At 35.3% G+C, this 16356-nt stretch overlaps 2 protein-coding genes across 2 annotated transcripts; both read left to right on the top strand.

The window, feature by feature from the left end:
* Positions 1–8251: 8251 nt before the first annotated feature.
* Positions 8252–8707, top strand: LOC106758086 (uncharacterized mitochondrial protein AtMg00820-like). The gene has a single exon (XM_014641001.1). It carries the CDS (start codon positions 8252–8254, stop codon positions 8705–8707), a length of 456 nt encoding a protein of 151 aa, XP_014496487.1.
* Positions 8708–11643: 2936 nt separating this feature from the next.
* LOC106758077 (uncharacterized mitochondrial protein AtMg00810-like) lies at positions 11644–12305 on the top strand. Its single transcript, XM_014640989.1, has 2 exons — positions 11644–11983; positions 12046–12305. The coding sequence occupies exons 1-2, from the start codon at positions 11644–11646 to the stop codon at positions 12303–12305; spliced, it is 600 nt and encodes a 199-aa protein (XP_014496475.1).
* The last annotated feature ends 4051 nt before the right edge of the window (positions 12306–16356 follow it).

Here is a 16356-nt window from a genome sequence, read left to right as displayed (position 1 = left end):
AAAGTAATAATAATACTAAAATAAATCAAATTAACAAATTAAAGACTAAGCCTAAAAGTTACATTACATACATCCAAGACTACTATTCGATGGAACAAAATCATAAATTTAAATTATAAAAAATATCAGATTTTAAGAAAATTAAAACTCAGGAATGGTCATCATTTTCTAATAATTCAATTCAAAACCTTCTTCTCTTTCTTTCGTTAAACCTTACTCGCTTGCTCACTACTTCAAACCCAAATTCTACAATAGTCATTAAAAATCAGAAAACGAAAACCAAAGAAATAAACACAGAGAATGGGTTCTAAGAAGCGAGCGAAAGGTGAGGAAGATGAAGGTGAAATCCCTATGCTGACGGTGCTCAAGAACAACATAATCCTCAAGAACATCTTCATCGTCAACAAGCTGCCGGAGGAGAAAAAGGGTTTAATCTAGAAGATGAAGAAAACAGAGAAAAATATTTAATCACTTCTTGGATTTAAACACTACTCATGAAAAAATCACCTCTACCCACTCAAACACCATACAGGGAAACTAGAGAACAAAAAGAAATTAGGGAAAAAGAAAATACATAGTTAGAAGAGAAGTTAGATTACTATGTGCGAGTGAGATTTCGTAGATCTGCCTTCCTCTGGTTCATGTAGTCGCACAATAAGATAAAATACAAAGTTCACAAAGTTAAACCTAATAATAACCCTAATGATAATATGGACATTTCAACTTATTTATGGGTAACGGGTATCCACGAGTATAGATACTATGATACCCGAACTCGACCCGTTGAAAAGCGAGTATTATATTACTCGCTACCCATGGATATCAACTACCCGCGGGTATCAACTACCTACAACGGATTTTACCCGCGGATACCCGCAGGCACGAGTTTTTTCGCCAACCCTAATTGAGACGGACTGACTTGAAAAAGGTCTAGATTGGTTTGAGTTTGTTAGATATATTAAATTTATTTTATCTTTATCTTTATATTTAGTTAGTTTGTTACTATTTCTTATTTGTAATTTGGGTTTAGTTTATATTTCTTTCTTTTATTATAAATGGAGGACCTGTATATTCAACACAAGGAAGATTAATCTTATATATAGTTGCACTATATTAAATATGGTATCTAGAGCTAGGTTATTTTTAAGAAAGAAAAAAAATTGTTGCCTCTATCACTACACCTATCGTTATTGGCAACAGTGTAATCTATTGTTGTTGACGACGTCATCGTCTACTGTTACTTCTACTGGAGTTCCAGTTTTGACCGACGATCATTAATTTTTGTTTGTCTCAGCTAGGTGACTACCATGCCATCAACGACACCTTAGTCGGAGCTCCTACACGCTCTTAGTGCTTTTTGAAGTTGGGAATTTGTTCCTTTTTTTCGTCGTGCATGGTGGCACGTCTCGTCTCCTCTTAGACAACAATTCAGAGCATCAAGGTTGCTCCTTTTTCTCTTTCAGGTTTGTCATGTGTGGTCACACGTCCCGTCTACTCTTAAGCAGCTATTCAAAACATCAATGTTGCTATTTTTTCCTCTTTCAAGTGCCTTCTTTCGTTGTTGTATCTTCTGACATCTCTTTTATTACCATTGCATTTGAAACATCTATATATGTTTTTTCTCCCATGACAACAAAGATGACATTTTTTAGTTTATTTATAATCGTGGTGGCTCATCAACAATGATCTTGTTATCCACTAGATGTCAATAATGCATTCCTTAATGATGATTAGCAAGAAGAGGTTTACAAGGAGCAACCTCCTAAATTTGTTGCCTAAGGGGAGTCTTCTAGGTTGGTATTTCGTTTTCTATGTCGTCTTCGCAAATCATTAACAATTTGGGGCCACTTGAGTGTAGAAGCAGATATTTTCACTAAGTGTTTAAGGATTATATTAGTAATAAGCTTGGTACATACAATTTGTATGCACTAGATTGAGAAGGAGTGTTAGATATATTATATTTATCTTATCTTTATCTTTTATCTTTAGTTAGTTTGTTATTAATTCTTATTTGTATTTTAGGATTAGCCTGTATTTCTTCTATAATAAATAAAAGACCCTTTGTGTATATTCAACACGAGGAGAAATTAATATTGTACATATTTTTAACCATATTCAACAAAGCTAAAGGTTGTGATGATTCAGCCTAGATGAAGGATGAGACAGATTGAGTCGGTTGAAGGTCTAAACAAACAAGGTTGAGACACAACTGAAATTTGATAGAGTCGACCACAATTGAAATTTTTTTGAATTCAGCCACATCATCCTCGATCGAAATTTGGCAAAATTTGACCAAGTAGGCCTTAACCAAAATTCTTCCAAATTAGACCTTGATGGCATACCCCTAGCCAATACCAAAGCACATTTAAGAAGAATTGGAGTCATATGTGGAAGACGAGCCTAAACTCCCTCTGTCTTGGGCCATCTCTAGCCATCATGAAACTTCTAGTAGAGTAAGAATATTTTTGGGCCTTGTATTTTGGGCCAAATAGTCTAGGATTTATTTGGGCTTTGGATTATGGGGTTAGTAATGTAGGATTTATTTTAGGCCTTGTATTTTTGGCTAAGTAGAATAAGGTTTTTATCACTCAAGTCAACAAAGGGCCAAGATCCAATGTTGACCAAAGTGGTACATGATTTTGGACTTGTTGACCAAGGGGTCAAAGTTCATCTAACTTGGTGGACTAGGAAGGGTGGGCCATCCATGCCATGTGCCACCCTCCCTTTGGAGAGTTTTTCCTCTTAGTTAGTGGCCACATGTCACTCTAGAAATAAAGAGGATTCTCCTAAGATAGTGGCCACATGTCCCCCTCTCATTAGGGAGGATTTTTGCCACTTGTTTATGTTTTCTCCTTATTGTCTTGTTGTAGTTATCTTGAAATGGTCCAAATCGACCTCCTTTACTCCACAGTTAACGTTTATTATTTTCAAAATTAAACTGTAGCCAGCTTAGTGGTCCAAACAATACGTATTTATAATCAAATTAAAGTCCTGAGTCTAGTTTCCAACAACAACAAAATCATTTTATTTGGAGTTTTGTGGAGAAAGTTATGATCAAAATAGTCAGCAAAGATCAAAACTACATTGTCATCATCGTTTTGCATGTTTTGTTTTGGTAGTTTAGGCCACTATTTGTGTGATTTTAAGTTTTTTGTTGAGTCTTTTCTTCATATACATTCAATCACTTTCAATATTTTGAGTCATTTTTGTTTTCTAAATCATCCACGTTGTCCAGAGTCATGTGTAATCCTTTTATTGTCATTTACTTCTAGTGTGTGCTTTAAAAAATGAACAAAAATTATATACAACTTGGATTTCAAAACTGCATCATATACAACCTTTTGAGTTCCTTATCTTTACAATTTTAGGTTCATACTTTCCATTAGATCATTGGTAAGTTCATAACAAAAAATTTCTCTATTGTCTTGGTGAAGTTTCAAACTCTATTTTGATTTTATTAGGTTTTTTTCTATTTTGTGTTTCTTGTTCTTTGAGCTTTCAAAACCAATATTTCACCTCTGTTTCTAGTGTGTGGTGGTCTTGTTTTGCACTTAAAAATAGTCGAAAAGAAGTACTAAAAGATTTTAAGCAAATGCCTAAAAAAGAGTACCAAAAAGAGCCTAGAAAAGTGCTAAATTTGTGTGCATTTGATCACTACCACTATTTTGCTTGGTGAATCTTTTTTGAACATTTTTCTCTCTGTTTTGTGCATTTCATTGCACTTTCCAGCAACTTAAGTCTTACCAATGATGATAAAAGAGTGGCCTTAGCGCCCCCTTTTCTTAAAGATTGCCAAAGACAAGAAGCACCGCCTTTATATTTTAGTAGTTTTTGTTTTTGTGCATCTAATCTAGTACCTTTCTTTAGGACTTGTTTTAAGTTCTTAACCTTATTTTCTTGATTTTCTTCTTACTTTTCTTGGTCTTGTCATACACAAATTCCTTTCGCAAAACCTTTATTGTTTTTAGACATTTTCTTGCTTTTTCTTTGGACCCCATCTTCTCAGTTTTGTGCATTATTTGTGGTGTAGGCTCTCTTTTTTGTGGTTAGCCAATATCTTTGAGGTAGCATCCTAGGCAGTGGAGACCTAAGGGGAGCTTGAAGTCTAGAGTGGTAGCCAAGAAGAAAATAGTGAAACACTTGGGAGGAAGAACCATTTGTTTGTATTTCTTTGCTTTGTATTTGCTTCCTTGTTGCATTATAAGTTTCGGCCTTGTTATATGTCTTGAAGGAGTCTTTGGTGCTCATTCTCATCTCCTAACAAGGATATCTAAACATTAGTGAATTGCGTTTTTTAGTTGATTAGGTTGGAGGAACAAAGTTCTTCTAACTTAGTTATTAGGCCACATACTTAGTTTTATTGCTTTCTTTAATTGTGGTAGCTTAATGTGTGTCTACCTTTATTTTAATTTTAACTCCCTTTGAGAAGTTTGGAGTAAGAGTACCTAAGGTAAGCTTTGGTTAGGGAAGACTTGGTTATTAAGAAATCCTTTGTGATTCACCTCCCTTTCTTGGAAGTGAACTTGGGTATATTTTGCTTCCTTAAGTCTCTTAAGGAATTTCTTTTGAAATACTAAATAATGTGTTTGTTGAAGTACCTGAAAAACACTAGAAGGAGGGTTGAATAGTGTTTTTCGAAAATGTTTTTCGCAACCCTTCTGATATAGCATGTTATCAAGCATGTGAAATATTCTTTTAAAAGCTTATATGCTCGACTTGAAATATCTTGATATACTTTGATAAGGCTGTCATGCTATAATCAGAGTGTTTCTAATGTAGTGTTTTATAAGAGCTTCCTTTAAAAAGAAGGGATCGTTTAGCTTGGAAGTTCTTGTATTTTGAAATATAAAGCTTAACTGAAGGTTTTTCAAGAGGATCGTTTAGTAAAGAGAAGAGAAAATTGTTGAGATTGACAACACAATTTCTATATCAATCTAGTTTTTGATGATGACAACACATTGCTTAATAACATGCACATGTTGTTACTAAATTACATGTTCTGATGCTGATTGATTGTGATATCTATTGAACATGTTTATGAACTGTGTTACATGTTCCTATGTTGAATGATTGATATATATCAGGAACATGTTCATATGCTTTTTGTGCTATGTGCAATGCATCGTTACAAATGTTTTACTGCACATGTTTCAAAGCTGAAAACCACAAGCACTGTCATGAACTTATTATTGTGCGACAAAGTTATAGTGAAGTCGACTACATTACTAGTGGATTCGAATATGCTAAAATCTTTGTACAGATTTTGAGAATCAGTGATTTGTGTTATTTTGAGAAGAAAAGAATTTCAAAATTTTTTGCATGATGAAAGTCGACTATGTGCGCCACACATTCGATTGTATCTGTTGTCTGATTTGAAATTCTGTGATGCTCTTGCACTCTAACGACTATATTTTTGAAAGTTAGTTGAGCACTGATGACTTAGTCAATTGTATTAAATATGTTTATTTTATTGACTGTATGCTACCTGGTTGACTGTTTTGTTATAACTATCATAATCCAGTCGACTGTATTAGTAGCATATTCGACTGAGAATGTGCCTGATTAACAGAAATCTATAAATAGGCTGAACACGATTTGTTCAAAGACTTTTGATGATCTAACAATTTCATTTCTGTTTCAGATTGAATTCTCTGAGCTCCAAGAATTCTCCAAGAAAACGGTGGTGATCTTTCTTGAAAGAGATTCTTAAGGGAGATTTTTGCGCAAACATTGATTGATCAACATATGCACAAAGAAGGTGTTCTGTGTCTGATCACGTTGAGGCTTGGCATCCTTGAAGACTGCTGAATTGATTTCCTGGCTTGGCATCCGTAAAGACTGCTGGTTTTGGACCTGTTGTGATATAGGGGGATAGTTCATTCTGAGGATTGTTTAGAGTGGTTAACAGATTGCAGAAGAGAGAATTCTTGCTGCAAGTCTTGCTGGTTTTTCGCCTATAGTTTGGTTTTGGGTTAGAGAGGAGATTTATATTTTTGACGTGGAGGTCTTCTATAAATTCCTTGTTGTAAAAACCGCAACCATTATAATGCATTTGCTTCATGGGTTGGAAGGACACTGAATGTAGGCATTGTTGGCCGAACCAGTATAAAAACCAGTGTTTGATTTTCTCTATCCCTGCACTCTTTATTTCCAGTCGACTTCGTTTGTTTAGCAGTCAACTGCGTTTTTCTGCTGCATTGAATTTTCATTACTTGCATTTCAAGAACAATAAAAAAGCTTTGCACTTTCATATAAAGATTGCGAAAAGATTTTGTTTTTGAACCAACACCAATTCACCCCCCTCTTGGTGTAAAACGAAACCTACCCGTTTCTCAACAATTGGCACCAGAGCTGATTATCATAAGATATTTGAAAATTTAGTCGACTTTGTTTTTATTCTATTCGACTATAAAACCTGGGGATGACTGCTGTTTCGCATTCAAAAAGAACTTATGATTTTAGAATTGACATTGCATCTGCTCCTTGTAATTTGAAGTCAAAGTCTGTAATTGATGGTTTCTTTGAAAACTTTGACACAGGTAACTTGAAATGCAAGGTAACCCGAGATGAAGAACCACGTTCAAAGATGCAGAAATAAATCTTGTTGAATAGAAAATTTACAAAGTTCTTGAAAAAGATGAATAATCAAGATCATTCTACTGATGCCAAGAAAGTCAAGAATAAAGAAGAACTGATCATGATGGGAAAATCCAGAACCATCAAACCTGATCTGGAACAACAGTTCAAAAGTCCTACATGGTACCTCGACAGCGGGTGTTCGAGACACATGAATGGAGATCCTACAAAGTTCTCAGGTATTTCGTATAAAGCCGCTGGCCATGTCACATATGGCGATAACAACAAAGGAAGAATCATCGGTATAGGTAAAATAAAGACTCCTTCATCTTATGAAATTAAAAATGTATTACTTGTTGAAGGGTTAAAGCATAATCTGCTTAGCATCAGTCAACTATGCGACAAAGGATTAAAGATCACCTTCGAACCCAAATATTGTCTGATCAACAATGGGACAACAAATGAGTTGCTACTTGTGGGAAAAAGGGTGAACAACATGTATTTAATCAACTTCACAGATAATGCATTCAAATCTGTTGTATGCCTGATGACCAAAGAAGAAGATGTGCGGCTATGGCACAAAAGATTGGCTCACATCAGTACGAGTCAACTGAATAAGCTCGTCTCCAAGAAACTGGTAAATGGCCTGCCCAAGATCCGGTTTAAAACTAAAAGGTTATGTGATGCTTACCTAAAGGGGAAGTTAACCAAACAACCATTCAAGAGTAAGAGTGAAATGTCAACCAAGAAGCCTCTACAATTGCTTCATATGGATCTATTTGGACCATCCAGAGTAAAGAGTCTTGGAGGTAATTCATACGGATTAGTCATTGTAGATGACTATTCAAGATACACATGGACTTACTTCATTGCAGCCAAGAATGACGCACTTAAAGTTTTCAAGCGATTTGCTGCTGCCATTCAAAATGAGATGGATATCACGATCAAGGCTATTAGAAGTGATCATGGAGGAGAATTTCAAAATAAGGAATTTGATGATTATCTAGCTAAATTGAGAATCATACATAACTTCTATACCCCCAGAACACCACAACAAAATGGAGTGGTGGAAAGAAAAAACAGAGTACTTGAAGAATTGGCAATGTCTATGCTGAATGACAGGGATATGCCAAAATATTTCTAGGCAGATGCGGTAAGCACAACATGTTATGTATTGAACAGAACAATCATTAGGTCTATACTGAAGCTGACACCATATGAATTACTGAGAGGAAGAAAGCCAAATATTTCACACTTGAGAATCTTTGGAAGCAAATGTTTTGTATTGAATAATGGCAAAGAAAGTCTTGAAAAATTCGACTCGAAAGTTGATGAGGCAATTTTCATAGGATATTCCTTGAACAGCAAGGCATACCGGGTATACAATAAGAGAACTATGAATGTGGAGGAATCTATTCATGTTGCATTTGATGAGTTCATTATGGACTCAAATCGCTTTAAACAAGTTCGGAACTCTGCTGAAGAAGATGAGAACACAGCTGATGAAGAAGGTCATGAAGAAGTTATTGAGAAAGAAGATGAAGCAGAGCAAGTCGAATCTCCTGAAGTTGAGTCGATTAAAACATGAAAGGTACCAAGAAATGTCTCAACTGACAATGTTATAGGTGACATGTCAAAAGGAGTCTCTACAAGAAGACAACTGAACTAGTACTGCATGAACGTTGCCTTTGTATCCAAAATTGAACCCAAGAAAATTGAGGAGGCATTGAATGATGAAAATTGGATGATTGCAATGCAAGAGGAGCTGAATCAGTTCACAAGGAACAATGTGTGGGAGCTTGTGTCCAGAAAACCTGATCTACAAGTGATTGGTACAAAGTGGGTTTTCCGCAACAAAATGGATGATTCAAGTCAAATCATAAAGAACAACGCAAGGTTAGTTGCAAAAGGCTACTGTCAGGAAGAAGGAATCGACTATTACAAGACTTATGCTCTTGTAGCCAGATTAGAAGCAATCAAAATACTTCTAGCTATTGCATCCACTATGAAATTCAAGCTGTATCAAATGGATGTGAAGAGCGCCTTTCTTAATGGATACAGGAAGAGGTATATGTTGAACAACCACCTGGATTTGAAGACTTTGAATACCTTGATCATGTTTACAAACTGAAGAAAGCCTTATATGGTTTAAAGCAAGCGCCAAGGTCTTGGTATGAAAGGTTAAGTGAATTTCTTATAAAGAAAGGATACTTAAGAGGAAAAGTTGATTCCACCCTTTTCATAAAAAGCTCAAATAAGGATAAACTGTATGTGCAAATTTATGTTGACATTATTTTTGGTAAACATGACATAAAAAGTTGAAACAACAAATAAAGTTAAAAAAAGTTGGTAAAAAGGACTAAAACCAGAGTTTTCTAAAGTTGTAGGACTAAATTGTACCTTAGTTTGAAAGAGGGACTAAAACCAAAATCGCCTCAAAGTATAGGGATTAAAAACACATTTAACCTTTTTTTTTTAAATCTGCATAAATATCTGAAACATTCCTTTTTTGTTAATGCACAAAGGGGGATAAATTTATATGAGTGTATGAGAGCAAGTTTATATGCTTTTTGAAAGGGGTAGAATATTTGTCTCATACTCTATTTGCCTGATATTTTTGCTGAATATGCAGAGTAATTGAACTGATTGAATTGTTTCTGATATAGGCTATTACTTTGTCATGTGTTGGATTGTACAAACATGGTTGAGTTATTAATCATGGTTGTGCATCATAAAAAAAGGGGGAGATTGTTGAGATTGCTGACAACACAAACTCTATATCAAACTAGTTTTTGATGATGACAACACAATGCTTAATACTAGTACACATGTTGCTGCATTACATGTTTGTATTCTGATAAACTGTCATATCTGATGAACATGTTTTGATGTACTATGATGTATGTTCCTATGATTGATTGTGTGATATATTTGTGGAACATGCTTGTATTGAAATGTGAAGTAAAATGTCTTTGATTACAACACATTTCTGAAAGTAAAAGATCGCAAGCACCTTTATGAACTTATAGTTGTTGTGACAAAGTTTTTAGACCAGTCGAATACACCTATAATGGATTCGACTATGTTAAAATCTTTGTACAAATTTTGAGAACCAGTGCTATGTGAGATTTTGAGTTAAAAAGAATTTCAATGTGTTTTTATGCGTGCTAGTCGACATTGTATATTGCATATTCGACTGTGTGAATGATCTGTTTGGAATTCTGTTATACTTACACGCTCCAACGACTATATTTTTCAAAAGTTAGTTAAGCATTGATGACTTGGTCAACTGTAATAAATGTGTGTTGATTTCTATTGACTGAGAGCTTATGTGTTGATTGTTTGTTATAACTGTTTTAATACAGTCGATTGAATTAATAGGCTATTCGACTGAGAAGCAATCTGTTGTAACAGAAAACTATAAAAAGACAGAACATGAGTTGTTCAATGACTTTTGTGAATCTGACGTTTTCATTTTCCTATTTCAGATTGAATTCTCTGTTTTAACAACTCCAAGAATTCTCCAAGAAGACGGTGGTGATCTTTCTTGAGAGAGATTCAAAGGGAGAAGTCAATTGCGCTGACTGCTTGATCATAATCTGCACGAGGAAGGTGCTTCTTGATTGATCTTTGAAGGCTTGACATCTTGTGAAGACTGCTGTGTTGATTGAAGGCTTGACAACCTGTGAAGTCTGTTGTGATAGGCTTGGCATCCTGTGAAGAGTGATGGTTACACGATGAGGATTGTTCGACGTGGGTTCAGATTGTAGAAGAGGGGATTCTTGCTACAATTCTGGTTTTGTTGTGCAACTATATTTTGGTTTTGGGTTAAAGAGAAGATTTATATTTTTGCGTGGTGCTTCTATAAATTCCTTGTTGTAAAAACCGCAACCATTATAGTGCATTTGCTTCCTGGGTTGGAAGGACACTGGATGTAGGCATTATTGGCCGAACCAATATAAAAACCAGTGTTTGATTTTCTCTATCCCTGCACTCTTTATTTCCAGTCGACTTCGTTTGTTTAGCAGTCAACTGCGTTTTTCTGCTGCATTNATCCCTGCACTCTTTATTTCCAGTCGACTTCGTTTGTTTAGCAGTCAACTGCGTTTTTCTGCTGCATTGAATTTTCATTACTTGCATTTCAAGAAAGATAAAAAAGCTTTGCGCTTTCATATAAAAGATTGCGACAATATTTTGTTTTTGAACTAACACCAATTCTCCCCCCTCTTGGTGTAAAACGAAACCTACCTGTTTCACAACAATTGGCACCAGAGCTGGTTTTCATAAGATATTTGAAAATTTAGTCAACTCTGTTTTTATTGGTGACATGTCAAGAGGAGTCTCTACAAGAAGACAACTGAACTAGTACTGCATGAACGTTGCCTATGTATCCAAAATTGAACCCAAGAAAATTGAGGAGGCATTGAATGATGAAAATTAGATGATTGTAATGCAAGAGGAGCTGAATCAGTTCACAAGGAACAATGTGTAGGAGCTTGTGCCCAAAAAACCCGATCTACAAGTGATTGGTAAAAAGTGGGTTTTCCACAACAAAATGGATGGTTCAGGTGAAATCATAAAGAACAAGGCAAGATTAGTTGCAAAAGGCTATTGCTAGGAAGAAGGAATCGACTATCACGAGACTTATGCTCCTGTAGCCAGATTAGAAGCAATCAGAATACTTCTAGCTATTGCATCCACTATGAAATTCAAGCTGTATCAAATGGATGTGAAGAGCGCCTTTCTTAATGGATACACGAAGAGGTATATGTTGAACAACCACTTGGATTTGAAGACTTTGAATACCTTGATCATGTTTACAAACTAAAGAAAGCCTTATATGGTTTAAAGCAAGCGCCAAGGTCTTGGTATGAAAGGTTAAGTGAATTTCTTATAAAGAAAGGATACTCAAAAGGAAAAGTTGATTCCACCCTTTTCATAAAAAGCTCAAATAGGGATAAACTGTATGTGCAAATTTATGTTGATGACATTATTTGTGGTTCTACTAACCTTATGTAGTGCAAATAATTTTCAAAAGTCATGCAGGAAGAATTTGAAATGTCCATGATGGGAGAATTGACATACTTCCTTGGTGTACAAGTTAAGCAAACCAAAGAAGGTATATTCATTCATCAACCCGAATACTGCAATGATCTACTGAAAAGATTCAAGATGTTGGATTGCAAAGATGCTGCTACCCCAATGGCAACGAATTGCTACTTAGATCTAGATGAGGCTGGAAAAAGTGTTGATCAAAGAATGTATCGAGGTATGATTGGATCACTACTTTATCTTACTGCTAGTAGGCCTGACATCATGCATAATGTTTGTCTCTATGCTAGATTTCAATCTGCTCGTAAAGAGTCACATCTTATAGCTGCTAAAAGAATTTTAAAGTACTTCAAAGGTACTAAAGACCTAATGGCACAAATCTTTTTCTAAATGGTTACAATGATTCTGACTTTGGAGGTTGCAAACTAGACAGAAAAAGCACTAGTGGTACATGTCACTTGCTTGGATCATCATTGATCTCTTTGCATTCAAAGAAACAAGCATGTGTGGCTTTATCTACCACAGAAGCTGAGTACATAGCGGTTGGAAGCTGTTGTGCACAGTCTCTTTGGATAAAGAGTCAATTAGAGGACTATGGCATTAAGATAGAAAACACTCCCTTGAAATGTGACAGTACTACTGCTATAAACTTAACCGAGAATCCTATTTTAAACTAGAAAACTAAGCATATTGAAATAAGACATCATTTCATTCGAGACCATATAAATAAGGGTGAAATCAAAATTGAGTATGTTGATACACTACATCAATGGGCTGATATTTTTACAAAACCTCTGAACAAAGAAAGATTCTTTACAATTCGAAATGAACTGGGAATTCTAAGCGATAATAGTGTAAAATGATTAATTCAACTATGCTCTGTTTTGAAGTCAACTATGCTTAATCTGTCATGCATCTTTACATATTGACTTCTGATTTAATATGATTTAATTCTTGCTTAACCATTATGCTTGATCTAGAAAAGGTTGTTGAAAGGTTTTGCAGGAAGGAAATTGCTTTGGAAATCTACAATTGGATTTCAACATTTGCAAAAGCAATGCATTCGACTGATGATTTAAAGCATTCGAATGCATCTAAATGGGTTAACAATTCCATTTCTGGAATTTGATTCTATCCTTACTGTTTGCTTTAATCATGATTAATCTGCTATTATCTCTGCTTTATTTGTTTCAATATCTGAATTGAGATAACATTGTGAGGTTGTTGATGTTTGTATCATTGCATATATATATATGGTTTGATATTCTGACTATGATACAAATTTGTGCTTAACCTGTTGATAAATTTGTGATATTCTATATTATGCACTTAAATGGATTTTGAAACTCATGCATAATGACAAGGGGAGTATCACTGGTTTACACATTGTTTCATCACACACCTACATTTCAGGGGGAGTTTATACTGTGTTTTGTGATGAACTTGTGATTTTGAGAGCATCTTTGTACTTTACAAATTGAATACTTTTCTGATGCATCTCTTTGTTTTTTTTTAAATCTGCATAAATATATGAAGCATTCCTTTTTTGTTAATGCACAAAGGGGGAGAGATTTATATGAGTGTATAAGAGCAAGTCTATATGCTTTTTGAAAGGGGGAGAATATGTGTCTCATATTCTATTTGCTTGATATTTTTGCTGAATATGCAGAGTAATTGAACTGATTGAATTGTTTCTGATATATGCTATTACTCTGTCATGTGTTGGATTGTACAAACATGGTTGATTGAAGTCAATTGCGCTGACTGCTTGATCATAATCTGCACGAGGAAGGTGCTTCTTGATTGATCTTTGAAGGCTTGGCATCCTGTGAAGACTGTTGTGTTGATTGAAGGCTTGGCAACCTGTGAAGTCTGGTGTGATAGGCTTGGCATCCTGTGAAGATTGCTAAGTTGATTGAAGGCTTGGCAACCTGTGAAGTCTGTTGTGATAGGCTTGGCATCCTGTGAAGAGTGCTGGTTACACGTTGAGGATTGTTCGACGTGGGTTCAGATTGCAGAAGAGGGGATTCTTGTTGCAATTCTGGTTTTGTTGTGGAACTATATTTTGGTTTTGGGTTAGAGAGAAGATTTATAGTTTTGTGTAGTGCTTATATAAATTCCTTGTTGTAAAAACCACAACCATTATAGTGCATTTGCTTCCTCGGTTGGAAGGACACTGGATGTAGGCATTGTTGGCCGAACCAGTATAAAAACCAGTGTTTGATTTTCTCTATCCCTGCACTCTTTATTTCCAGTCGACTTCGCTTGTTTAGCAGTCAACTGCATTTTTCCGCTGCATTGAATTTTCATTACTTGCATTTCAAGAAAGATAAAAAAGCTTTGCACTTTCATATAAAGATTGCGAAAAGATTTTGTTTTTGAACTAACACCAATTCACCCCCCTCTTGGTGTAAAATGAAGCCTACCTGTTTCTTAACACTAACCACCTCCTTCATCATAGGATTTAGTCTCCTTTTTGGTTGAGCCACTGGTCTATTACCATTCTCCATGAAAATTCTATGCATGCAGTAGGTTGGGGTTATACCTTTAAGATTTGAGATTGACCACCCAATAACTCCTTTGTTGGCTTTCAAAACTCTTAACAACCTCTCTTCTTCTTCTGGAGACAAAGAGTTGCTAATGATGATCAACTTCCCTCCATCTTCTTCTAAAAACACGTACTTCAAATGTGATGGAAACAACTTTAACTCTAGTTTCTTTTCTTTGACCTCTTCTTTGGTATCAATCTTCTCAAAACTCGTCTATTCTGTTGGATTTTCTTTCAATACCTCCAAATCCGTCAAGCTCTCATCAATTAACTTCTCCTCCTCCTCATTCAAATCTTTACATTCATCAATGAGAGTTCTTTCAAGTGGAGAAACATCACGCGCCTTCTTCATCATACAAACTTCATCAATAATATCAATTTGGAAACATGCTTTATCATCTTTAGGGTGTGACATGGCTTTGAACACGTCAAACTTAACTTCTTTATCTTGCACTCTTACTTTAAGCTTGCCCTTCTCCACATCAATTAAGATTCTAGTCGTCTTCATGAAAGGTCTCCCTAGAATGAGAGGCACATCTTCATTCTCCTCCATCTCCATTATAACAAAATCCATTGGAAATAAGAAGTTTTCCATGATAACGGTTCAAAAATCGTTATTTTTATACTTAATTTTGATACTAAATGCACCCTTTTTGACTTAGAAACTTGCTTTGACTCATGATTTTGCTTTAGTTTTGTGAATAAGAGAGTTGAGGATATGCTTTATGATTTTACTACTAAATTTCCTTAATTTTGAAAGTTATTGGAATGATTTGAAAGAAGAGTTGAAGTATCAAATGGTTAGAGTGCAGAAAAGTCAACAAGAATGCAGAAAAGTCAACCAGTCAACCAGAATGCTGAAAAAGTCAACCAGAGCGAGTTTTGGCCAGTTTTATGTTATTTTTATGATCTATTTTGGGTCTGGACCCGTTTTCTGTTATTTTTATGTCCTATTTAAAGACCCAGATGTCTTAGGGAATGTATCTTTTGATGGCTTAAGCATAGAAACACATTTTTCACCCCTTTGGGGCAGATTTGGGGATGCGGGAGCTCTCCTATTCTCTTTCTAGGATATCTATCTCTTTCATTCCATTGTACACCTAGTTTCTTTATGACGATGGAGAACTAATCTCATTTCTTATTGGGGAAGATGTAACCTCTAAACTCTCTTGTATTTGAATTGATTCTTGTTTCATTAATTGTTAGGGTTTTTCCGCTATACTCTATGCTTGCATTGTTTAACTTATTCAATTGCATGATTATTGATTTTATCTATATGGACACATATGGGTAGGTCTAAAACTGGGGAAATTCTCCCAAAGGTAGTATTTCCTAGACATAGGAATTTGAGGGTTGGTTGCATATACACTCCTGTGCTTCAGAATTAATTATTACGGATGCTAGGAATTGTATGAACTCGTAATTAAGGATAGGCATATTTACCCAGACATCGGGTTTAAATGTTTTAGAGAGTGACATTAACATTAATGAAGAAGATGAATTCATTTATGCATGAGAGTGATTAGGTGAATTCTAAACCCTAATAACATATTCATCTCATATTATCAACATCATCCATTCACTTTTGTGTTTAACCTCAATTCATCAAATTTCATGCATATTTACTTTTATAGTTTTGCATTCAAAAACCCCAAAATATTGTTCTTATATTCTTAATTAGTTAAGCTAAAGCACGACTGTTTAGTGCCGTGAGTCTCTTGGGAAAATGATACTCGGTCTTACCATTTATTATTACTTGATACGATTCGGTAGACTTGCCGAAGTCTTAACAGTCCACTTTCACCAACACATCTTCAACCACCCCAGAGGGGTATTTAAGAGACTTGTCCGCCAGTAGAAGTTGTTGGAAAACATGTAGGCTTCTTTATACACCAAGAGGAGGAGTGAATTGGTGATGTTTCAAAAGTATGTTCTTTTTGCAATCTTGAAAACAAAGTATAAAGCTTTTTAAACTTTCTTGAAATGCAAGCAATCAAAAAATGTATGCAGCGGAAAAAACATAGTAGACTGTGTTAGAAATAGAGTCGACTGGAATGTAAAAGATAAGGGATAAAGAAAATCAAACGCAAGTTTTTATACTGGTTCGGCCAACAATGCGTACATCCAGTGTCCTTCCACCCGGAAGCAAATGCACTATAATGGTTGCGGTTTTTACAACA

Source organism: Vigna radiata, chromosome 1 (genome assembly GCF_000741045.1).
Source record: "Vigna radiata var. radiata cultivar VC1973A chromosome 1, Vradiata_ver6, whole genome shotgun sequence".
Lineage (NCBI taxonomy): Eukaryota > Viridiplantae > Streptophyta > Magnoliopsida > Fabales > Fabaceae > Vigna > Vigna radiata.
Note: the sequence above shows the minus strand (reverse complement) of the source record. Positions and strands in the feature narration are given on the sequence as shown.

What these genes read in the sequence shown, in the direction of transcription:
- LOC106758086 (XM_014641001.1), top strand. Translation starts at nt 8,252, where the DNA reads ATGAACGTTGCCTTTGTATCCAAAATTGAACCCAAGAAAATTGAGGAG.
- LOC106758077 (XM_014640989.1), top strand. Translation starts at nt 11,644, where the DNA reads ATGGGAGAATTGACATACTTCCTTGGTGTACAAGTTAAGCAAACCAAA. An exon ending in AATTTTAAAGTACTTCAAAG is followed by an intron (nt 11,984 to 12,045) that starts GTACTAAAGACC and finishes CTGACTTTGGAG; the next exon opens with GTTGCAAACTAGACAGAAAA.